Raw genomic sequence first — 26,678 nt, forward strand, 5'->3', positions numbered from 1 at the left:
TCTAAACTCGTCTGAGCTGAGCAGCATCACAGAAAACAAGATTATAGCAGTGGGTTGGTTCCTCACCATCATCTTGCGCTGGTCCTGATACTCCAGTCCAAAGTAGTCCCCCTCCACCAGGTTGAGATGAGCACAAACCAGGTCAAACAGCACTTTACCAGGAGAACGTTGCTGCGGAGAGACAAACGGAAGTGGAAAATTAAATCATGATGATATCAGGACGACTGGAGGAAAGGACAGGCGAGGAGAAGAGAACAGATTAGAAGAAAGCAGAGACAAGGCCACGGTGTCAAACGGCACCTAATCAGGGTGGTGCTGCTAATGGAACAGAAGGGTTAGAGGTTATGTTCAAGTGTTTTACTTTATTAGATACTGCACAGTGGCGGGGGACAGGAGAGTTAAAAGAGGGAGAGAGGGGAAAGGATGTGGGTCACAGGCTGAGAGCCAGGCTCAAACCCGTTGCATGGCCTCAGCTCGCTAAGCCACCACAACAACCCGCATTGTCTTCCACATTCCCTGCTTATCAGTCATGCCAATAACGCTCCATTGAAAAGAGCTCAGATTAAGGGGAATACACTGACATTATGAAAATTAGTCAATTATTTCCCCTGACCAGGCACGTACCACTTTGCGACAAAGAAGACACATTTCTTGTCCAATTTCCATAATCGGCACATTTGCATATTTCGGGATTGCTGATTGTTTCCAAATGTAACTGATTTGAGTGAAAGGAAGCAGAAGATGGGAAAAGACAGTAAGGAAGTGAAGCAGACTAAAATAAACCTCAAAAATCCTGATTGGCAGATGCCAGTCTCCTTTAACAAGCCTCTCCTCCCTTAACGAGCTAATGACCTGTGACCCCAATGTGAAGCTTAGGGTGCAGGCTTTGGGTTAATGAACTGCCGCAGGCCAGGGATCAGCTGGTGGTAACACTCAAAAACAACCGTCTTGCCTGAGGAAAAATGTGTGTGTGTAGATTTGTGTTTGTGTGTTTACCAGCTCTGCTGCTATTATAGCATCAGCTGCACTCCAATGATTTTACTACCTGGTGGGGGCAATACATGGTTTGTATTGTTTTGTGTGGTGTGTTGTGTTTTTATATATATCATCATTCTCATTTCCAGTCAAAACCCAAGCAGGAATGAGCAAAATCTTGAGAATTTGCTGATTTCTTCATGGTAAAATGTCTAAATAAGGAAGGCCCTTCACCAAGTATGAGAACCAAGAGTGGAGCTGAAAGACAGACAGCCGTGGAACCCAAATCCCAAATTTAGCCCTAACTAATTTTCTCCCAGGCAGTTAAAGCTAAACGGCACCACCCTCTCAGTCTGCAGAGCTTCTGAAGAGCTACAGCATGCTATTACACATTAAGTGCGTCTGAGGCAGCTCCAGCCTCCAGTCAAGTTCATATGCAGCTGCGATGACAAGCATTCCTCCTTTTGACACCCAGACACACACGATCTCTTGCTTTGTGCAATTATACATCAAAAGTACAGACAGAGACATGCACACACGCTGAGAGAGAGAGAGAGAGAGGGAGAGAGAGAGAGAGAGAGAGAGAGAGAGAGAGAGAGAGAGAGAGACTCAGTCGCACACATGCAAAGACACACACGGACAGATGAGTAGTCTATCTGGGGATCTGGCCCAGTACAGCTGTACTGTAAACACTCACATAACTTCTTGGTTCAGTTGCAGGGAAAACTTTGCCTGAACAAGGTCTTCAATACACCCATGACAAGGGAAGGTGTGTGTGCAGACTTTATGTTGTCTGTTTTTGCGAGATATTGTGACCTTTATAAAGCTGCACGAAAATTACCAGAAAATAACTACAAAATTAGCATTAACCCAGCAATTGCCATCAAATTACCAAAAAAAAAAAAAAAAAAATCCTCATTAAAAATCAAAAAGAAAAAGAAAAAAAGGTGAATGTTGTTAAGAGGGTGAAATAAAAGCTTTCAAAATACAAGAGGTCCTGGGTTTCAAAAAGTTATTAGTCATGATGATTTAAAGAGCAAAATTATTTTTATGTTTGTCATCTTATAGCCTATCAAAATCTTGACTATTCGACAGCTTTTTTCACAGACTTTCTACATGAATTAAAATGTTCTGATGATATTATTTCATCCAACTTCAGAGGTTTAAATGAATACTATTTCTTTACCAATATTTCTTCTTTAGGAGCAGAGGAGAGAAGAAAGTGGAAGGAGGGAGGGAAGAGAAATGAGAAAGAGAGGAATCAGAGCAGTCAAGGCCAAGGTGTGAGCCAAGTCTGTCACCATCTGGCTACCGTGTGTATGCAAGTGTGTGTAGTTGTGTGTGTGTGTGTGTGTGTGTCCATCTGTTTCCGTGTGGTCAGTCTGTCTGTGAGGTCCAACTGACACACCCACACACACACACACACACACACAATACTCTGTCATCCAGAAACAATGGCAGCTGGGAACAGTAGGTCGGTTCTTCTGCAGATGGACATGCATCCTGTTGCCACATAATGAAGATACACAGATCCTCGCTGTCTGTTTGTGATACTGACGGTTTGGACGGGTGTTTGATAAGCTGACTGTCAGACTGGATGTCATCCTGTGTGCATTTGAAAGAGGGTGATGATAGGAGAAAGCTGACGAAGGGAGGAGACTGACTGGCAGGTGACACCGTCTTGTCTAAAGGGATCTCTGAGTTTGGACGGGATCCAAATGGGTTGTGGTTAATCTTGCCTGACTGGTGGTTAAGAGGAAAAGAGGAAGTCTGAGGCGAGAGGAGAATTTGAGAGCGAGATAGGTGAATGAGGAGGAGAAAAAGGCAAGGAAAAGAATAAACACTGAAATAAATAATAATCAAAGGCCTCCTTTCTTGCCCGTGTCCCAACTCTCTTTCTTCCTTCCCTCCTCAAGCTGTAGCCTCACCCATTTTATTAGTTCCATCCTCTCTATTGCCTCTGCACAACAATGCTTGGTTTCAATGTGCTTCATAAGTAAACTCAAAGACTGTGAAGTCCAACATGGATGGACGATAATGGGACAATATTTGGGTACAATCAGGTTTGTTTCTGCATAAAGCGACAAGCTAAATGTCTGATTTAACAGACACTTGCTGTTTAGTCAGTCTCCTTTTATGCTTTCTTTGTTCTTAACTTAGACATTACTTTCACATCAACTGTTGGAGAGAGGGAGAGAGAGAGAGGAAATGGGATTAGGTATGGGACCATCTATTTGATTTGGTCTGGATGCAACCTTGCTTTCATTTTCAGCCAATAACACCCATTTCCTTGCTTTTTGTCTGACTTGTTTGTTTTACTGATCATAGTCCTGATTGGGAAAGGATCATACATGTGGAAGAAAAGGAACAGTGCGAGCAAGAAAGTGAGGAGCAGTGATGAGAAATGTTTAGATAGTGGGATACCCAGGATACAACGGCTTATCTTGTGCAAAAGCTTAACCAGACCAAGGCGGAATTCCAAGTATGTTTTGGACGTAAGCAATTTCCTCTAATCAACAAGCTCGTCTCCAATAACTACAGCATGTCTGTGTGTGCCGTGTGTTGGGGAGATATTGCATTCCTCCTCAAGTAATATAAGACAAAGGAATGCAGAAGGCAATGCCACTAGGGGAGTGGTGGTGAAACCCTTAAAATTCAATACCAGTTACAATAACATAGCCATTGCCAGCCTCACCAAAACACGTGCTGTGTCACCCTATAGGCTTACTGTATCTCTTTACAGCTGTCCGCAAAGACTAAACACCTTCACCAAGACATTCTTCGGTTTGTGAAAGTGCGGCCCGACATAAACGTGACAGAAACTAGGTTGAAGCCGACAGCATTTCACGAGCCTGGATCAGATTTTGCTGGCAGACAAAGAACCTGGCTGCTACTTGGTGTTTAAATAAAGGATAAATTTAAGCCAAATCGGACCCGGCATTCGACACTTTGCTCGTGACTTCTAAAGAGACCGAAAAGTTGAGACCGATCGAGTCCTGGGAAGCAAAGCGTAGCAGGATCCCAAGCCAACTTTAGCCCAAGAGACGCGCTCAATTTCAGCTATTTTTGAACACTGAGTCAAATCTCTTAACATCAACATAGCTGGCCATATTCACAGAATACGCTCCACACAGCAATGAATGGGTGGACTGAATGAATGGATTCAAAGCATTACAACAAAGAGAAAGTACAAATATGCATGAGCTAAAGCGTTGGTCCCAAGCCAGCGAGGACACTGGACTGAAGACTGGAGAGTTGTTTACATCCACAACACTTGACTTGAGCGCTTTTATCCTCCTCCCAGACCCTGGGAAAGACCTTTCTAATCTAAAAATATCAAGAGAGAAGAGAATCAACAACCATTATGAGCTTTGCTAAGAGTTTAAACCGTGATTCTGAGAAGGTTCTGACATGATTATACAGTGTATGTATGCAAGTTCATCCATCAGTGCATGATTTTCCTGTTCTTCCCTATTTTAAAGATTGGTTTTATGATATTTCTGTTTTATTGGATAGTTTTACAGAAGACAGAGACAGGAAATACTGGGGAAAGAAAAAGGGGATGACAAGCAACTAAAGTCCCAGGACACCCACATCCTGTTTTGGAGTCATAAATGCCTTGTTAGAAAAAGACCGAGCACTATATTGCAATACAGGCCCACATCCTGCAATGAATATTTATCAATACCAGTAGACAGAAGAGACTCATAATAACTATATGGAGCTGTAAAGACTGAGGGAGAGGATACACACCTCGTGCCATACACTAAGAGGCCTAGTTTCCTGTCATCTGAGATAATAGTGGTAATTTTCCACTCTGACCTCATCTGGGACCTCAGCTCCTAATCCCCCTCCTACGCAAGGTCAATCCACTTTGCAGCATGCAATGCTCCTGTCTTTAATGGTCAAAGGTCCAGAGCATTCTGGTCATTATTACTTGCCCGTTCCATGGGAAACTTTTCTAACAAATATATTTTTAATAGTTAGAAATTCCATCCTTTCCTTTAATCCTTTCTCCCATCCTTTACCTTGACACCTTTAGCAAGAAGACAACGATGGGGGTGTGCAGGAAAAGAGGAATCTTCATTAAAAAAAGGGCATCAGTGGCAATATGGTTAGAGAGGCAGGTATGTGCCTCAGTAGTTGCTGATGAGGGCCCTTCAGCAAGGCACATCACCAGTGGAGCTGCTGAGTGGTGAACATTATAATGAGTAACTGTGCGAATGACTCTCTGAGCACTCTTGCTCTATCAAGGCAAGTGTGGTCAGAGAGCCTTCTGGTTAAGTAAAGGTTAAAAAAAGAAACATGCCAAGGAAAAAAACAGAAATAACATCCCTGGATAATGGAAGAGGGAAAACCTTAGATTTGTTTTGGCAATCAAAACAGTTGAAGCCAGGGTGTAAGGTAGCTGGAAGACAGCCAGCATTTTTCAGGCCGCTTACACAGATTTAAGTGTTAAAAGGTTGTAATGATAACATGATTCCATAATGGTAGACGAGCAAGATATTGTAGTCTATTACAAATTGTATGATTACAAATGTTTCATACTTTGTTTTTCATTTATTTATGTGAGTTTACTGATCAGACAGACTAAGCTGATAACTGATATTAGGCTGTATTACGAGAGAAAAACTGCTTTTGTGCACTTTGTGCACTGACAGGCTTTGGCCTCTCCTCAGGTTAACAGGATAAAGCTAGCTTTATACCTCTTGTGGATTCCAGTAGTGGATTAGCAGCCCTTGCTATTCATTAAACAAAAGGTATAATTGGAAGCAAATGCTAACAGCTACGCAAACAGTTGCTACAACTGTATTTATTTTCCATTCTTTTTTTTTTTTTTTTTTTTTTTTTTTTTTTTAACGAAGTTTAGTTTTTTGATTACCAGTGGACAATTATTTAGTTGGTCCTTTTTAAAAAAAAAAAAAAAAAAAAAAATTAAAATAAGTGCACTGTAGACAGAGGGCCCTATCTTGCGCCAGACTCCCTAAACCCGCTATTTGCGGATTTAGGATTTAGGAAGAGGCGTTCCCCCGTAAAAGTTGCTATCTTGTGCACCTCCCGCTATCCGCAAAACACCTCCGCTACCCGCTATATTATGAATAGGCGTGTTTTGGGCGTTATGCCAGTTAAACCAATCAGTGTGCCAGGTGCCATTGCCTTTAAGGGCAGGATGCGCTATCCTAAATCCTAAATCCTAAACCCGCGATGGAGAGAGGGAGGTAGATTTTCTCAGGGCTTCTACTGAGGCTAAAGCAAGTTGGCTTTATATATATATATATACATATGATATATTATATTATAGGCGAGTTAATTCGGGAGGTGGAGCCACATGTGTCCAAGTGGACGTGTCACAAGGTTGTACTGATTGAGTAAAATCCCCGGCCACACCACACACACACAAGAGGCAGAGGTGGAACTATGTGTAAACTAATTTATTGACAAGGTAGATTGGGCAAATAAAATATTAAAAATAAAAATATAGCACAGCTGCTGGCTTATGATAAAACAATAAAACGTGCTGGCGTAAGTGTCCAATTAAAACAGTCTTTCCTCTAAACAGTCTATATGAGTAATATACTCAGTCCATTCCGGCGGCGTCCCGGTATCAGTCCGACCGTGTGCGTGGTGAGGCTCCGTCGGGGCGCGCATTGAAGCCGCCTGGACGCGCTCTCCTAACAGCCCAAACTTTAGGGATAGCGGATAGCGGGTGGTGCGCAAGATAGCAACCTTAGGGATAGCGCATGAAACACGCCCACGGACACACCTCCAGGCGCAAATGACGGAGTCGGCATAAGGATAGCGGGTAGCGGGTGGCGCAAGATACCGTTTAGGGATAGCGGAAGCTCCTAAATCCGCAATTTGCGGGTAGCGGGTAGTGGCAGCGGATAGCGGGTGGCACAAGATAGGGCCCAGAGTGCAGATCTACATAGACAAAGCAGACAATAACATTAGTGTTAAATAAATGTTCATTGAAGTTCAGCAATTGGTATTTGACTGTCAAATATGGAACAAATGTTAGTTAATAGATTAGTTGCTATAAGCACATAAAACAGCAGAGTCCAGTCTGCACTCATGGCCTGCCCCAATTCTGGCCACAAGTTCATCAGAGGAAATGATCACCCGGCTAAGGTCAAATATGATATATATGATGTTTTGTTTCCAATGGGACTATAAATAGGCGAAATGTCGCTCTTCCTCAGCAGCTTCAAATCAACAGCTTCATCAAGTGTTGAAGAGATATCAGCTGTAGATGGGAATAACAGCAAGCACCCTGAGGCTTCACACATCACTCAACCCATTCCCTCAAACTTACTATTAGGCTAAATGTTTTACTCCAAGGTCTGATAATAACTGGAGTGTGTGTTGAAATTGTGTGTTTCAGCAGAAAAGAGCTGACCTGGCCCACTGGAGGCCAGACTGAGGTCCTTTCAGTTCAAATCACAATCACTTCATTCAGCAACTTCCATCAATGGGCCTTTCTTCGTCAGCCAAACACACACTCAGTGTTTCTCTCACTCTTTATACACACCCATACACACACACAGACATGCACACATACAAATGTTGTTTTTTTTCATATTTTAGAACAGGATACTTCTTTTGCACAACCATGCATGTACACAAACACACACATGTACATGCAAACACGCCACAAACACCAGATACACACATCTAAAGCAGATGCATGCTGCGACCGAAGAATTCCTGTTCCTTGACGCTGAATCTATTTTTGATCAAAGTGATAGAAGAATTTATTTTCTTCAGTCTCACTGTAATGTGATCAAGATTCTAAACCCTGATTTAAACTTCAAAAAGAGTCAGAGAAAAACAGTGGAAACAGGGACCAGAGCAAACTATATAAAAACTAAGTTTAGATTAAAGAGGCAGGACCTTCCTGCTCTAGCTCTGCTGCCAAGGTCGCACCCTTAAAGGCAGGGTCCAGTTTCACTCAGCTGTCCCTCTGGGTCCTGCACTGACGTGGCTCCTCCCCTTTAAGATAATTAGAGGGCTTCGTTGTCAAGCAGTGAGCTTTAGCAGCGAGCTTTAACATCCAACTGTCAGTCAGTGAGCTCTGCTGGAATCTGGCTTCACACTTGGCAAACATATCCTTAAAAAAAAAAAAAAAAAAGATATGACAAACTTCCAAGAGGACAAGCAAAGCCTGAAGAAGTCATCAAAATAGCACCAGACATGTGGGAGAAAGGCAAATAGGAGTCTGTGTTCACAATGCAAAACATTCTGCAGACCCCCTGCCATTATGGATGTGATGACTCATGATAACCATTCGGCTGTTAAACCCCAATTTCCTTGTTTGTGACGGAGGTAACAGAGAAAACCACAATTTCTGTGGATGAAACTTCACCAAAGAGCAAAATAAATGATTTTACAGCAAGTAAACAGTCACAAAAAGTTGCCCATAAAATGCAGCCGTGGCAAATGTTCCCTCTTTATCTCTCATACAGTCATGCATGCCTTTACATACTATATTAGTGGTACATTATGCTGTTTTCCCTGAAAAAGCATGTTTTGGAGCTGCGGTTTACAGCTAGGTTTACACATTTCCATTACACTCAGGCAGGTTGATTACAGTGGCTGTGAGGGAGTTTCTTGTTTCTCTTACAGACAATACACAAGACCAAAAAGTACCCTGTGTGAGCAAAGGAAACCTACACTGTAACTGTACTGTTGCACTGTAAATAAGCCAAACTTCTCTAAGCATGGATACTGGAAATGAGACGGTGTGAACTTTGCAAGGTAATGCAATGTGACTAGCAATCAGGGAAGATGTGGTCCTGTTTTGATCTCTCGTTTCTCTCTCTCTCTCTCTCTCTGTCTTTCTTTTGGACTCCTTCCCTCTCTTGTTTGGTGTCCAGACCCTGGTTAGCCTATGGCTCCATGCCTAGTGGGAAAACACCGGCCAAAAAGCTGTCAGCTCGCCTGTCTGCCAGTCAGTCTTTTTGCCCAGTCCTCCCTCGCTCTTGCCTTGCTAAGTCAGCGGCTAAGCACAATCACACACAAAATATAGTAAACACACTCTGTCTCCTCCTCCTGCCCCCTTCCAAGATCTCTCACATAGTACTAGATCAGGGGCTTGCAGGGGGAAAAAACATCAAGTGTAGCAATCTTTCTCTTCTTGTATCCGGTGCCCTTTCAGTTTTCAGCCAGCAGCCAACAAAACCAACATAAATTTTATTAATCCCTTTTCCTCCTTCTTACTCTCTCGCTCTTTATCCAGTATTTTCTCACTGTTAGAGGTCAATGGCTAATGAAAACCCTCCCTCTTCCTTTCTTCCACGCAGGGCAGAGGTTAGTGAAACAAATAGATGTGCCTATTAAGCATCTATCTCTTCACACACTCTCCTTTTTAAACTACACAGGCCTGTCTTTCACTTACCAGATCAGCCAAGGCCTATTAGTGAAACTTAACATGTTCTATCTGTCCATGTATGCAACCATTTGCTTATCTAGCCAATTACCTTCCTCTGCCCTTTTCCTTGTCCATCTCTCTCCTCCCCCTCTGCTGCCCTGCAGCTCATGACCAAAAGAAAACATACAGACATTCCTGGCATTATAACAATTAATCAAACTTGCATCTGTAGCAATATTTCTAATGAGATATATTAGTTTTATGTTTTGATACATAACAGAGTTAGAAAAAAATCAAGATGAAATGCTGTATTTGGCATACACATCTGTTGTAAATTACATTTTTGGCATGGATTTGAAAATATAATTTGCAAAAATATATATAGATGTATGCTTGTAGGTCCCTAGTTTATTCTTTACTGGTTCACTGCAAACGATGGAAAGCTAGGCAACAGATTTTATCTTTTATCCAGATTTGCTCATATTATTTCAGGACTTTTTCATCAAAATAACAGTGCACTGACATTTTGCTGTTATCAATAGATATGTTTTTCAAGATAATCTATCTCATTTCATTTGCATAAGACAACCTAATACAAGTTTCATATTGACGTAGATCAACTGTCATTTATTGAAATTTGCAAATTTATCTTCTAGTGCAAGTAAAAATGTCCTTAGGCAAGACACACTTACATCTTTAGGTTCTTTCTGCTTCCCTCCCCAGTGCCCTGCTCTGCTCTGACTGATGTCAGCTGGGATAGAAACCAGATGGGCCAGACTGATGATAAGAACTCTCCATGGGGGAAAAGAAAGGATGGAAAAAACACCTCAAAGCTGTTCTCCCTCCCTTCAATCTCCTGATATTAATTCTAGCAGTAACCTTTACAGCACAGCTTTTTGTCAGGTAGATGAGAGAAAAGTGCGTTTTTGCTTTGAATTATTACTTTGAAACGGTACTATTATCTGGCACGGAAAATTAGTCGGAAGATTCCTGGGTGTTTTCAGTGTTTACACTATATCCATTCAGGAGTGGTGGCCTGAAAGTTGACCCTGCTGTGAGGGGAGGTGGGCAGGAAACAGAGGGGATCAATCAATTTATTATGTTGCATAGCGGAAAACAAATTTAGTAGAACATTTGCTGAATATATGCTGAAAAGGCAGACACAGTCAGAGGGACAGAGAAAGTGAGAAAGAAGGTGGTCTGTCCTGCTGAGAGACAGACTGGGAATGAGCTGAACCCCAGCTCAAACCAAGTCTGTGTGTTTGCATGTGCATGTGCATTCCTCTATGTATTGAGCCATAAGTCAAGCTGTAAATCTGTGGGTGTTTTCCCCACTGGTCAGCTTTAATGTGAACTTTCCAAGCTTACCACCAGAAAGCAGGCCATCTCCTGCTCCGACGCTGCAGGTCGGTGGGTCTGAATTCAACAGAGCATAACTACAGCAACTGTTCCAAGAAAGCAAAATGACACTTGTTGGACGCTTGAAGTTAAAATCCAGAATAGCTGTGTCAAAGGAAGTCGTGTGTTTGCATGTGACTTCCTATGAGTGTATTCGCATACATGTCCATATATTGTTCTATTCCCAGACCAGCCCCTGGCACCGGTAGAAAAATGAGAGAGCGCACTCAAGTGTTGATATTAATATGTAGAAATGCTCATAATAATGCCAAAATTTTACTTTGAAAGCAGTCCTAGCCAGACTCTTTGTCCCAAAAAGGCTTATTTATACTTCACTGAATATCAGTGCACTGGAACCTGTGTGGAAATGTAAGAATCCGCGAGGCTAATATGAGTCTTGAGTATTCTTTCCTCCCAATGTAACTTAAGAAAATGCAACTGCCTGGCGTTTCTTGGAAAAGGCAGAATACATTTCATGCATTCTCAACAAAGTAGAAATGCGGGTGTTGAGTGACAATGAATCTTTTGGTCAAAAGACGGCATCCAATTGTGTCCAGCAATAAAGCATGGATAAGCCCAAAGAGTCTGGAGACTTGTGTGATGTTGTCTATTTTGATTGTGTCATTATTATTGAGCCTCCATTTTTTTTTTTTTTTGCATTGTAAGGTATGGTAGAAACCCTGCCAACTGCTCTCAGAAAGAAAATATCAACAGCTGATTCAACTTTGATTCAATTTATGTGGACTTCAGTGCTTGCAGATTTTGAAAATAAATGGCAATGTTGGCAAGGCAAAGCACATTCTGATTACAGCACATTGTTCAGCTCAGTCTCAGGTTTCCAGACCATCAACTTGTAGCTACAGCTGGATGGGTTAGGATAACTTGTGAGGTATTTACATAAAAACCATAAGAAATAACTTCCATTTCTGAAATCGGGTACCATTTTATTTTTTTCAGCACTCTGTTTGGTACTAATCTGGTTTTGAATACTGACTGCCATGGCTCTGAGCAGCACCGTATCCCCTCAAGGAAAAATGAAGAATGAACCAAAACAACAAAAAGCAAATCAGCAGGTCAGCTGGGGGAGGCTTCCTGCTTCCTTGACTGTCCACCAATCATGTCGTCCCGTTCAGATTAGGTTAAATGGCTTAACCTGCTGGGAAGACGGCAGAGCCAGTTCCTCCACGCTGTCTGAAGGGAAAGGAATCAGGGTCCCATCATACTCACACACTCTGTCTCACACACACACACACACACACACACACACACACACACACACACACACACACATCCACACATAGCCAACTGGATGGTTGAATACACAGCATCTTGGCAAAATACCTGCTAGTGTTGTCAGCGGTGACAGCAAGGCACTGTGGGAAATCAAACTGGCAACACCCCTGATGGGGAGCTCATGATGAAAACGCCTGCAGGGTGCAATGAAGACAACGGTGTCTGTTGCTGTGTGTGTGTGTGTGTGTGTGTGTGTGTGTGTGTGTGTGTGTGTTACGGCTCACAGCACACATGAGGCAGACAATTAAACTGAGCAGCAGAGAAGAATTCACATACAATGTTCCACCATTAAAAAAGCTATTAGTGTCTTGTATACAAAGCATGGAGAGTGCATTTCTACTGTTCCTCATGCAATAATGAGGTCTGTAAATCTCACTACAGGGCCGCTTTGTTTCCTGAAAACCTCTATCGAGAAACAACACAACAAAATGGAGCAGATTACGATATGACATGTGCCATTTGGTAGATACTTACACACCAAAGCACCTTACAGCACCATAAGCACATTTGTAAGCGTTAATGCCAGAGTCAGTCATATTCAGCTGCGTTTCCCTAACTGCTTACCGCGCAAGTGATTGATGTTGGTTATTTTTGATATTAGCTGTATGTTCAGCTGTTACAGTCACAGCCACTTCTTTGGCAAGCGCGGCCCATTCTCTCACATCGTTTTTGTCCTTCTCCACTTTATAAAAATGTCCAATAAAACTGGCGCACCATGAATATCATCTTCAAAAGAGTGTGCAGGAGAGACTGGAGCAGGTGTAATAAAATGGTGGAGCTCTCCATTGGCTCCATCTGTTCTCATGTGGAGCAGGAAGGGGAGTGTGGATCAAGCGCAAGTGCATAATCCACAGTCCAAATGCAAACAAAATGGTAGCCCTGCCACACTGAACCAATCTCCAAGCTGTAAAAGGTTTATGGGAACACCACAGAGTAGAGCACATCCATATTTTGTGTCATACAGACTCAATTTGGGGGAATTAAAATCAAACTTTTAAGAATGCTTGTGGAACACTGACTTACTCCATGCGGACTGTGCCTTTAAAACAGGTTTATTTAACCAGAGAAGCAGTGACAGATCAACGACATCATTAAAGGCCCAGATACTTCAGCTAGAGCTGGTTTAAGAGCCTTAAGTCCTCTCACCCTGTATCAACCGTGCAGCAAAGAAGCAGGAGCATGTCACAAATGCCTAAGCTTAGTGTGTTTGTGCGTGTGTTTGTGCGTGTGTGTGTGTGTTTGCGTGATGCTGAAACTCGGTGATTTATGAGAGAAGAAGGGTGCGGCAACAAAACCGAATAATTACACTAGAACTGTGGTAAATACATTTTGTGTGTGTGTGTGTGTTACTGGAGATTTACAAGTAGAGAGGCAATGAAATTACATAAAAATTTTATACTCTTACCAAATTCGCCACAGAAATCCTCGACTGATTTACAACTTGGTAGCCCGAGATTAAACCCCAATCCACAATTATCCGTGTCAATCCACATTCACATATTAGCATTTTTAGAAGGATAAATCTCTTCACAACTAACCTACATTGTCTGCAAACAACACTTATGTAGACATCTTTGCAATCCTGTATTAAACGCTTACTCAATAAATTTGAGGGCAGAAAAAATGCAAAGCAATAAGTCAAAAGACAGATGAAGCGAGCAGTGGGGCAACAGTGGCTCAACAGGGGCCGCAAAAGTGGAAAGTACAGAAAATAAAGGTTGGTGGGACGGTGCTCTCTTTGAAATCTGTAAAACCGGTGACAGTTAAGCGTGACCAAATGGCTTGACAGGCAGAGGGACGTGAAGTCTGAGAGAGAAAGAGAGAGGATGAGGAAGAAGGAAAGAGTTAAGGGGTGATAGAGAGAGAGGGAGAGCGAAAAACAGGAGAGAAGAGTGCAAAACAAAAAAAATTTTCTCCCAGACATCGCTGCATTCCTCCACTAGTTTCTCAGAGATACAAACGGCTGGAGACGCAGGACGCAGCAGGAGAGCCGCCATTCAATTCCATGGGAGCTTCTGGAAAGCGTCCAAAAACGAGACGGGGAGGGGAGAAGAGAGGGGAGAGATTAAGAAACACTTCACCTATTCAAAGGGAGCCTGGTGCGGCATGCTTGCTCTATCTCTCTCTCTCACACACACACAAACACACACACACACTCACAATGAAGACTTCAGCGGGAGTGGAGCTTCAGGGTTTGGTCCAGATTTGCGACAGAGATTGAGTGAGGTATTTCTTTAGCCTTCGAGAGGTTTAATCAAGAGCCATGGTTAACACTTAGCAAGGGAGAGAAATCTCATTTAGGATATTGAAGCCGACACTTGGGATTTACTGTGCTTATGAAACTCTTCGCCTGCCCCCCTTTTTTTTCCTAATCCAAAGCACTGGATCCCAAACTGGGGGGCAGAGGACCTCCAGATATCCTGAAGGGGGGTTCCAGAGCTTCCTAAGCACTGAAACCATGGTTATACAACCTTTTGCTATGTTACAGCAACAAAAAATATTTACAGATGGTGTTCCTTCGGACAAACTTAACAAATGAGGGTAGTTGCTCTGATGTGTATCCATTTAAAAGAGGTAGACATGAAAAAAGTTATAGAAATCCTCATCTGAAAAGGGCAAGTTTGCCTCAAAGATTCAAGCCTAAAATTCTATTAACGTCTTTTCCTTCCACAAGGAATCACAATTGCCTCCATTAGCCTTATTTGATTCTCTAAAAGGTTATGTGCTCTTGGAGAGCATTCAAGCCCTCCAGCAGCCCGGCGCAATAGTTTACCCCACCGCCAACTTTACCACCTAAGCCTTCTGCAGGGAAAACCCTGACACAGGCAAACTAACCCACTCCATCATTTGCTGAAGATTTACAGCCACAGAGACAGCTGGAAAGAAGAGCCACGCACGCTAATAACTCTCCACACACAGACCTGTCTAGCTCACACTGGAGAAAACTCAGTAAACGTCCTTGACGATGATTCTATACATTTTGAGTGACATTTTTTGGGGGTCGTTGAAAGAATTTCCGTCTTGAGGAAGAATTAGCCGTTTCCCAATAGCATCAATCCACCTCTCTAACTCTTCTCCCTTTTCCCCTCTGCTTTCCCATGTCCAATGAGGTCATTGCATAATAAAGAAATAAAGTCAAGTTTGGAAATAAGGCACTACTGAATGATGAAACCAGGGCAAGAACTATTTCATCCAATAGCTCAAAATTCACCAACCACTTTTTCTATTTTTTTTTTTTTAACCATCCCCTTCATTATTTTAGGAGCCAAATAGGTTTTACAAATAGAGCCAGGGCTCCAAATGGTTGTTGATTTCTAGCCAAAGTGTCTGGTAGTGAAGATAAGCCTACCAGCGACAGCCAAAACTCCAAATTTGAACAGTGTTTGGCTGACAGCTGATGTTAATTTTCCATTGTTCCTAAACAAGACAAATGTATTACACCATGCCAAGCAGCACAATACTTTCAGTGACCAAGAATCTGAGGTATTATTGTCGTATTCTGAGCATCAAAATACCAAAATGAATAGCCCATACAGGAAATCGTTAATATGAAACACGGTCCATCCCACTACCTCAACTTTAAAAAATGTAACAAGGCAACCTTGTAGAAGTTTAGAGGGCCTGTTACGAACCATTATTGCTAATCAACAAATTCTACCAATTTGCTATGGTGGTTTGGTGTAGCTCGGCGTAATTGAGGTACAGTGATAACCCCAAATGAGGCCCAACAGTCCCAGTGTTGGCTCGCCTCTCCTCCTCACTGGGGATCTCATTCACTGCAATTACAGAGAAAAGAATCCTCAGCATGGACATCGTCTCCTCATTCACTGGCTGTTGGCGTAATGCGAAAGGCTACTCGGGGAGACGGATGTGTGTCTGTATGTGTCCTTCTCTCTTTGTCAGTGGTACAATCTGTCTCTTTCTCCATCACAGCTAGCATAACACCAGGCCTCTTTTTCCCTCTCCAAGAGGGGCACTGTCTCTTTTTCTACCCCCATCCTTCTCCCTCTTTCAGAAACAGTCTCTGCCTCAGCAATAAGCTCTCTGGCTTTCTCACTAATAGTCTCTGTCTCGCTTCCTCGCTCCTAGCTTGGAGGCAGCTCTGTCTGTGGCCCTGTCTTTGAACTCAGCAGGTCTAAAATGCTGAAATCTTAATCGTTAACAGTGCACACACAAACTCTGGCATGCAGGTATACACAAAAGGCAGGGTTTTCCTGAAACACAGAATGTCTAGAATGCCTAGACTGTGGCTCTTGGTTGGCCTTGCATGACACGCCATCTTGTCGGAGGAATGACAACAAAAAGGAGAAACTGCAGCACTGTTACCTCTTCTCGCCTGAACTCTTGAACTACAGCTGTGTGACAAATTAAAGGAAAACCAACATACAGTGTATTAGTGAGTAAGGTGTTGGGTCACCACAAGTTGCCAGAGAAGCTTAAATGTACTTTGGCATAGTTTCTGCAAGTATCTGGAACACCGTTACCTCAAAAGATAGCAACAGTATAAAGACAAAGATGTTATTGTAGGGCTGCATGTGCATAAAGTCTGCATTACAAATACATATGCAAATTTGAGAGCCGTGTGGAAAAAAGTGATGTGGTCAGATGAGTCGTCCACCATATTCCGGACAAGTGGGCGAGTGTATATGTGGCGTCCACCAAGAGAGCGCTACAGGGCTGAATGCTGGACCGCTACATACCTCTTTTCCACCACAGCTGATTTGGTTCTGGTTCGCACACCAAATTTTTAACCATCAAATATAGATTGGTTCCTGAATGGAAAAGCTGGTTCTCAGTTGGACCAAGAAAATAAGAGCTCTCAAGTGTGAACCTAGTGGGTGTGTATTATTCTACAAGGAAAGACAGAGATGAAACTTTGCATCTGGCTAAAAATAGTGGTTAAAATGTTTTGCCAACACTAAACAGTGATTCCCTCACACTTGTGTACACAAAAAATGCAATTTAGTGTTTTTAATTTTCTCAAACTGAACTCTATCAGGCTCAGATTGTGTTGGCTAATTATTCTGCCAGGTATGAGGGGCCGGGCTCAGTGCTGCAGTTGATAGCAAGCAGTTGGCGGGGTCACCATGGTTGCACCTTGGTTCCAAGAGTCTTGAACTGAACCAGTTTGAGAACCAGAACTTTTTTGGTGGAAAAGGCATAACAGTGAGGGGATCTGCTGGCTTTGAAGGGCATTTAGAGAGAAGGGGACAAGGGGGTCAAAGCCCAGGGTCAGCTACACTGCAGTTAAAGAGCTGAGAGTGAAGTCAGTCCTCAGCTGGCAGTCCCTCTCCAATGTCTCCAACCACAGGAATGAAACCGGAGATGCCAACTATTGCATAATATAGGACTGTGTGCATACTGCATCCACATGCCTATGTGTGTTTATTTGTGTGGGCTTGCACCGCATGTATGAATGTACCCCACGTCTGTGTTATTGTTCGTATATGTAAAACTCATGTGTAGTCTGTTAACAGCTATACAGGCTCGTGTGTTTCTCACAAATACTGGAGCATGTGTGCATTGATGCTGAGTCTGCATGCTTTCGAGTGTTAACATGCAGTAAAGTGTGTGCAACTGTGTGGACATCCATGTGCATGCAGATTCATCTAAATAGTTCAGGGCAGGTCAGTGACTCAATGCCAAGATTCTGCATCAGCCATTCATTTAAATATTTTAAAAGAAAATACATTATTTAGCACTGCTAATTTTCATTCCCATCTACAAGTGAGTCGGGGAGGATATTACATCTACAAATCTAATGCAATATTTATTCTAATAGGATTGCAATTAACTGGTTGTGAGAGTCAGTAGAGCTGGCAGGGAGGTTAAAACATCTCAAAACACACTGAAATATGCAATCTGTAGACAGATATAGACATCATATATAGACATATGCACACTTACATAGAGCTCCCATGTCCAAAATGTAGTTTAACGTGGCCCTTGTGAGCCCATGTAAACACCATCAATTTAGTTTTAATGTGTAACAGTGCTGCATTGAGCTGGGCCTGGAAGGATTTGACACACACACACACACACAGAGCAGGTCTCTGTGGACGCTGATGAATGAGGCCTGCCAAAGCTACTGTTAGTTCTGTAAGCGCTCCAAGCAGAGAGAGAGAGAGAGAATTTGGGGGGGATCAAGAATAAGAAAGTGCGTGAGAAGTAAAGAGAAGAGAAGAGTAGTGAAGAGAAGAGAAGAGAAGAGAAGAGAAGAGTAGTGAAGAGTAGTGAAGAGTAGTGAAGAGAAGGGACGAGAAGAGAAGAGAAGAGAAGAGAAGAGAAGAGAAGAGTAGTGAAGAGAAGAGAAGGGACGAGAAGAGAGGAGAAGAGAAGAGAAGAGAAGAGAAGAGAAGAGAAGAGAAGAGAAGAGAAGAGAAGAGAAGAGAAGAGAAGAGAAGAGAAGAGAAGAGAAGCCTAAAAGGAGCCAAGAGAAAGACCATCTCTGCCCTGCTGAGAAGACAGGTCATAAACTTGCAGAGATCACAAGAAAGTATTTCAGCCTCACCCTGAAATAACTAGATTTTTACCATCTTTAAACACTAGTTCAACCCACTCTTCCAAACTACTGCAAGTTAACTGCCAGGACTCCGGCCAACTTTAGAAGACATCAAGAAACGCAATCATAGCTCAGCTTTGAGCTTCTAAAAAGTCCGTTTCTCATCTCTCCCCTTTTACTTTACTTTATCTTTCCAGCTTAAATGCCAGGGGGAAAAGTAAACAATTGTATAAAAGCAAAATAAAGGGAAGGGAAACACAACTGAATCTCATCTGAGTTTAAAGCACTCCTGGGTAAAAGAATGCAGACAAACTGTACAGAAACAGTGAATATAAAGTTGTTAAAAAAAAAATGTCCAAATTAAATTCCAGAATGCTAGCTGACTCTGGTACAAAGAGAAGAAAATGCCTTTGTTGCTCAAGCCAGAGTTTGAAAAAGAAGCCATGCATGGCAAATGACAAGTCTGGAGACCAAACAGGTTTCCCTGAATGACTAAGTGCCTTGGTTCCATGCATACTAATTCACTGATAGCAGAGAAATTGCATTAAACCTCATTTCCTCTGTTCGTGTTGGGGCCAAGCAGCCGAGGTCCCGGTGGTAGAAGCATAACAATGAGACAGTCATACCTCTGTTGTGGAGGTGGGATGGGAGAAGCAGACGCATTTAACCCATAAATATTTCCTTAGTGGAGCTGCCCTAATAATTTCTGGACCACATGATTCAAAAACTGCCTTTCAACCTAGACATTGGTTGAAAGGTAGTAGGTAGGTAGACTAAATAGTCGTTTAGGTAGGTGGTAGGTAGACAAAATATGCATTTATAACATGTGACACTAGCGCTACATTTGCATTGAAAGTGACAGAAAAGAATTAGTCAGTCTTCATGTTTCTTCTTTTTTTAAAGATGCTTTCAAAAGATGTGATTGCCTCTCCTCCTGTCTGACTCCTTTTATATCTGCTCTTTCCACATGTATCATTTACTCCCAAGGCAGCTGAAAGCACAAAGGCTCATCCATTTTGAAATGTCAACGGTTCCCAAGCAGAGCTGAGGAGCAAATTTGTGTGTGTGTGTGTGTGTGCGCGTGTGAGAGAGTGTGTGTGACAGTGTGGGGGACTTGTAGCTCATTTATCATAGGCCTTATGTACACTGGGGACTGCTAGTCCATCAACTGATGTCGTCTATAAAGCAGTTCTATCAGCTTAATCTCCATAACCCTCCCCCTGTAGTCCCATCTCTCTCACACACACATACACACACACAAGCGTAATGTTAGGGGCCATGTAGATCATACAGCTGCAATCCAATCACGCAACAAAAGGCCATGCATTGATCCTATCGCACCCTCACACACCCACTCCAAACTCCCATCTCTATATTTCTATATCCTCTAACCCCAAAACACACACACCCACACACACACAACCTATCAACCAGTCCTTTCTAAAGCTTTTGAGGTCCACTGAGGAACCTCCAAGTCAATCCTGATGAGAATATATTGGATGATCTGACAGGGTTTAAGGTCAAGCAGGGTACACGTGACAAGCACAGAAAAAAATCTAACACCAATCGAAGGCAGTGACACAAAAATTACTGCATACAGAAAGGCCAGTTGATAGAGATAATATGTAGAATGGAATGACACTCTCTTCCTTTAGCATTTTATCTTCATTGAGGCTGTAGAGAGGCTGACAGAGACAGAATATGTGAGACGCAGGAGAACCAGGCCAGCCAGGACACATGTGGTTCCAGAGGTGCAGGCCTTAACCATGACTGCTATTAAATGGTCATCATCAAAACCAATAAGATTTATCTTATAGTGAGGCGGCCTGTGTGGGAGGGACTTCAGATGAGCTCAAATGCTCTGGGGAATCAGGACAAGCTCATCTCTGCCATTGGGGTGTAACGGGAGCTAGTTCTGCAGTATAGAGGCTGTCCAGTTGACTCACAAATCTCAAGGCAGCCACAGCTGAACCACGTCTTACTATAAAACCAGGCTAGAAAAAGAGACCGGGTTATCCCCTGGATGACGCACAGTTATCCCGGATAACACAGTTATCCAGGGGATGAACAAAGAGATGATAATACCCCCTATTTGAGTGTCTGGACACTGACTGCCTGCCAGTCGACTGATTTCCAGATTTTGCTGATCATTTTGGAAGCGCTGCATAATCCAGTCTCTTGCCATTTGCTGATGTGTTCACTGCTTGCAAAAGTGAGTGCAACCTGAGATCCTGCTGCAGAGGGTCACTGACCCAAAATATAGACTCAAAAGCCGAGAGGGCCAAGTGCTTGTGACCACAGGGGCTAATCTTAGCCAAATCAGTATCATCTTCTCAATTTCCTCACTTTAACAGATTGGCTTTCATGTAAATGTTTCATTTTCATTTTGTCCTATTATCTTGTATCCTGCATCAGTTTTATATTTTCAATTCTATTGGGACTCGTGTAATTTTTTCATTGTTCATCGTTTTTATTGAAAACCACTTTGTTAACCATGTTTCTAGATGAGTCCGATATACAGTAAGTTTATTAGTAGTAGTAAAAAAGGGGCAGCAGAGTTGCACAGACAGAACCTTTCAAAAGGAGAGCCTTATGTAAAATCCTAGTGAAATTAAGCATCTGCCCTGCTGATGTGCCCTTGAAAGTAACCTTGAGTCCCTACCAGCTCCACTGGTCTTAAAGTAATCCTGACCTCTGACCTCCCTGCTGAGACGGGACAAGCAGAAAGTCAAAGAATCTCAAAATTGTACGACTCAACTTCCGAGTGTCTGTCTGAAAAGTGCATGCTATTTGCCACCAATATTTAGCAAACATGTGAGAGTTTTAGCTGATGTTGACTCCCCGCTCAATTTTGGAACATCAGCACTATTTCAACAAGCAAGATAGCAGAAATTATTTACTTCTTGAATTGCATTAATTCCCAACACAAACACAGAAATGGTTTCCATCCCAAAGTGGCGCCGTCGACAACAGGGACAAAAATCCCATCAAACACTGATGCTGCGACTTTATGGTACGCTGAGAAAATCTGGGACAAGAGGCTTTACTTGTGAGGGCATGTTGGGATTCAATCTAAATCACACTACAAAGTTCCTCTCTGACATGCAAGTAAACACTGAGGCTTAAACAGACTTAAACTGTGATCAAATAAATTATCAAAAGGAACTGAGCCAAGAGTGGCGTGTGATGTGGGCATCTGCATGTCTGAATGTTCAAGTGTGTGTGTGTTAGTAATGGGTGACAGCCAATAAGCCAGCCTTGTCAAAGTTTCAATCTACTTGGTACAATAAGTGAGCCGAAAACGAACACAGCTGACTTGGAGTGGTACAATCCATAATTTAGCTCCGTGAGCGGTGTCACACTTACGTCAACAAAACAGGTGAAACCTCTCTAAGCAAATGAGTAACAACTCAGACATTCTCCATTACTCACTGAGCATGCACACAGACACACACACACAACACGGATACAGTTGCAGACACACACACACTCTACATCCTCTCGTCCCTCAATTATTTACCCAGTGGGAGTGAGAGACGATGTTCTGCACTCACAAACTCTTCACACACGCTGCTTCCTCTCCACATGAATAATGAAGCTTTTAAGTGTGTATACGTGTGTGTGTGTGTGCGTGTGTGTGTTTCTGTGGAACGTAACAAGGTCACTACTCCTGTCAGTGTGTGTTGGGTGGATGTATTTCATTCATTTTATTGACACCAAATCCTTCTGAACACTGAAATATTCTTTATTGTAAGAGCAATCAATCCTGTAAGAATTAGAAAAAAGGGGTAGCTTGAAGCACAAATGAAAATATATTGCTTGCTGAATTTCTCATTTTAACAGCTTAAAAAGTTCCTCATGTGCTATATTGTGAGAGGCCAGCTTTCCCTGTCATTCCATGAGAAGGAAAGCTGTATGGGATTTAAAAGGTATTCAGGATCTGCGCCTTTAACAACAGCACAGTCCAAGCTGAAACTCTGGAAGATCTCCCTCTGATCTGATGGATTCCAAGTTTGCCCTCCCGGGAATCCGTCTAATAGAATCCGTTCGGCACACCGAGCGTGGTCCGCATTCTCTATGCAGGCCCTGAGGATACAGCTGAATAGGCCTGAAATATCACCCGTAAGGACACAACCTTTGAAGATGAAAGCTGCCGCCTGAGCTCTCATTGTCATCCTACTGGATGTCCATTTGCTCTGATTCATTTGTGACCAAATTCCATAAACCCCAGCTCATTTAAGTTTCCAAGCCCTGAGAGGATGCTTTGTTTACTGAGTCAAGAAATGTAATTAAAATGTATGGGGTAGGAATGATTTGGGTGTTAGGAGCAAGTGAAAGAATTGGGTTGGCTTGTGCTAAACTTCCACTTTACATCCCTATAACAGGAGTTGCCAAATCTGGTGCCAAGGGTGCTGTAAGCTGCAGGCTAATCTCTTGATTCACACATTAGACAACACCTTATGAGCAAACACACTGGAGGGCACTGCATTAGGAAAAAGGCCCAGGTGAGTCAAGTTCCAAGACAATGGCTCCCTTATTTCACTGAGCCAGCGATCAGGTCTGAACCCTCCTTTCATTTGGTCATTTTCCATTCCCTGCTTTCCTTCCCACTTCTCCCATTTCTCTCTTTTACAGACAACTTTGTTTAACATATTGTTTTCCTTGGGACTTTCCTTCCTTCTCCTTTCCCTTGTTGTCCTTTCTTTTCCTCTTTCTCAATGCCCTCCTCTTCTTTCCTTTTATTTCTCCCATCTCTAGTCCTTCTTACCGTTCCCAGTCCAGTCCTGTGCTGGTTCACATTTGGAGGCACAGACTCCGGCTCTGACTGGTGATTGAGATCAAACAGGCTCAACCATAAACAGTAGTGTGTGTGTCTGTGTGGGTTTGCGTGTGTGTGTGCATTATTAGTATTCTGTGGTTGCCCTGATGTTCTCAGTGTGTTCTCAGCTGATGCGTTCCGCTTCCCTGCGGTCTGAGCAGTGACGTCTAAAGATGTTCCACGGAGATAGGCCTCTATGGGCACTCGTGTGTGTGTGTGTGTGTTTGTGCAAGAGTAGGGAGAAAAAAATAGGGAGAGTGGGAGCACGGAGTTGTACTGCTTTGTGGCACACCATGACGTCGGTGCTCTTACATCAATTTGAGAAGACATCAATTTAGCATGAAAAAGAAAGAAAAGCATGCAGATCGCATCTTCCTGCCTCCTGTCAAACAATCCGCATGGTCACAGACAGATCCTCAGGCACTGACACACTAACTACTACGTATATTCTTGCCATTTTTACAAGAGCCAATTACTGCGCCCTGAACTGACAGCTCTGAATATCCTGAGACAGCGACATGCTGGATTCTTCCTTAATTACCATCACAAAAAGTACAAAAAGTGCTGGCTTTCTTTAAATACAGATCCTGGTTTTCTATAGGCATTTTAAGCGCTAAGCTGGGCGTGAAACCAAAGTCTTTGTCAGCTAGCCGCAGAGGCTAACTGTGTGTGTTCAGAATTTTACTAACCAAGGATACACCCCGAGAAGACATACCGAAACACCGCAGCACGAACGTCAGCATGGACACACAGCTGGCAGTGGAGCCTCTCAGAGGAGTGCTTTCTATAAACAGCATTAGGAAGTCAAGAGAGCTGCTGGATACAAACACGTGGACACAGAAAAACACACTCCCTTACATGCAAGCGTACACTCAAAACGAACACAGGCACATCGGCAAGACAGGACAGACAGACGAGCAGAGAGCACAACTGAGTCAGAGGCAGAGAGGCAGACAGAGATAAAGATAGCAGCGGAGCAAAGACCAGTGTCTGTGTGTGTGTGTCTGAGCGAGTGTGTGTGTTTCTGTCTATGTGGCAGAATCCTAATCAGCACTCCCTCTGGTTTCAGGTCTTTAGGTGTGGTGTGCTGAGACAGGAAGCTGGCCTCTCTCCCACTTCCAGTGTGTCTCCCGAGGCTCCACACAAACTGCCTCAAGGTGAGAAGAAAATATTTAGCCACCATTCTGGAATGACATATTGTCAGTGCTGCACCTCCACACGGTCAAGTCACAGGAACTGGGAAAACATCTCCACTTATAAGCCATATCTCAGGTACTTTATGATGCATTTATGATGCATTTTGAATGATTTGTATCAGTCCTGACTGTGGGGGTGTAAGAAAGAGTTGATAAACGGATACACAAGACAGACAAACAGAAAGAAAGCAACAGACCATCACAATGTTAGGATAAATTACTGCCTGCTTGAGATGTGACAATCTTCCTCTCATTCCAATCTGTTGCGCAATTTAGTGAGAAATCACTCATGCACATAAACTCGTTTTAAAAATATTTGTCAGGCACCAGGTAGCTCAGCCTCTCTGCTTAAGTCCTCAAGGCACCCTGTGGTTTACCCGCGTAATCAACATGCCTTGGGTTAAGACGCAAATCAGACAAATGCTCTCTGCTGCATGCCACCAATCACACTCTCTTGTACTAAATTAATACTTAAAAATGGATGTAGAGCTTGTGATTCCCTTTCTAATGCTCCAAGATTAAGTGAATAAATCACAATGTTGCAATCCTGCAAGGGATCTCCGTCAGGTATATCAAGTATATATAAAGATCGCTTGCAAGGTGGAAGTGTTTTGATTTATTTATCCATCTGGGAGCCCTGAGTGTTCTTTATAGCCTAAGCAACTAGGCTGTGTGTATGGTCTACATGGTAAAGTATCAAAAGAGGCTGAAAAAAAGTCTGTTTTAAATGTGTCTGTGAAGACTGAAACACTTGTAATCAGTTGCAGACAATCTGGGAGCCACAAGAGAAAATAAAAGTTTAAAAAAAGCGGGTGATTTGAGGTGGAACCACCATCCTGAAAAAGTCATTTGGCACAATGCTGATGGTGAAATTAATATCTGTTGACATCAGTTTTGGTATTTTTCCATTGTTTAACTGGACCATGACTCAGATAAGCATCTAAGAAATGGACACATGGATGGATGAAGGCCTCTTGACCCTAAAACTAACTAAACCGACTAAAACTTCAACAGCCACATATCTGGTCAAGGTGTCCATGAGCAAGGAGACCTTGACACGCCCTGACTCTCTCTGGATATGAACATTAACAAATTGTCTGAATTAGGGTCACAATTATGGCAATAATCCAACAACAGCAATTGAGCAGGCACTCAGACTCACCGATATCTGAAAGACCTCCTGTGTATCGTCGAGCATTTGAACCCGTATGGAGATTTGCCGTCCTGGAGGCTGGGCAGGGGGGCGCAGGCCAGGCTCCAGAGTGGACACCCCAAAACTTTCAGGGGCCCCCAGCCTCTGGCCGGCTGTAGACGGCCTGTCAGCAGGCTCCACCATGATGACAGACTCTACAGTAAGGCGCTCTCTACCTAATGGGGCCTCGGTTCACGTCTAGGAGAGGGAAAGAAAGGTGGATTTTAGCACATCAGGTAGTAAATCAGGTATTTCTCTTCATGAATTCTTGGGTATTTTTTTAGCTGTTTGGTTAAGCAAAATAATAACAACATTATTTTAATATGAAGCATTTTAAGAGAGGTTGCAGAAAAACAAATCCATTCTCAATTAACCTTTTTCTGGGTAAAGGTTAAAAAAAGGTTTCCTGGAAAAAACACAAGATTTGCTTCAGATTTACTGCTAAGTGGTAAGAGGATTTCTTGTGGCAACCCGATGCAGAAAACTTGGCTCAGATAGAAACTTTCTGCTTAATTAGTTCAAGAAATGTGTGAGGACTCTTATAACATTTACACAGTCTGAGGAAACTTGCCTTGCACAATGTAAAAACCACAAGACATTCTGTCAGTGTGTTATTCAGTGGTGAATTTTTATTGGTTGGAATTGAGATGAGTGTTTACACCACAGAGCTGGGACAGTTCCATATTATAGCTGGGCCTCGTGGTGGGGAAAAGGCACACACACTCATGCACATGCCTGCTCCAACCACATGCAGGTGGGATTTGCTGCCTTTCCTCCAAACTGAACGCAAAGCTCTGTTTAAGACCAGTTCAGACTTGAATCAAAGCCGTGCAATGTAGGACAGATGAGATAGGGTCTGAGAACACACAAAGGCAACTTGAATCAACCCCCCTCCCCTCTGCCAGACATAAACACATACACACACACACACACAC

General features: G+C 42.9%; 1 protein-coding gene across 3 annotated transcripts in view; it reads right to left on the reverse strand.

The window, feature by feature from the left end:
• LOC115371355 (FERM, ARHGEF and pleckstrin domain-containing protein 1-like) overlaps positions 1-26,678 on the reverse strand; it is a 70,445-nt gene that overhangs the window by 38,190 nt on the left and 5,577 nt on the right. For all 3 annotated transcript variants that reach the window (XM_030068701.1, XM_030068692.1, XM_030068683.1), the window contains exons 2-3: positions 25,714-25,941; positions 67-171 (exon numbers count right to left, since the gene is read on the reverse strand). In XM_030068701.1, the coding sequence (XP_029924561.1) occupies positions 67-171; positions 25,714-25,887 (279 nt within the window). In that variant the 5' untranslated portion in view covers positions 25,888-25,941. The remainder of the gene's footprint in view (positions 1-66; positions 172-25,713; positions 25,942-26,678) is intronic.

This window comes from Myripristis murdjan, chromosome 2 (assembly GCF_902150065.1).
Source record: "Myripristis murdjan chromosome 2, fMyrMur1.1, whole genome shotgun sequence".
Classification (NCBI taxonomy): Eukaryota; Metazoa; Chordata; class Actinopteri; order Holocentriformes; family Holocentridae; genus Myripristis; species Myripristis murdjan.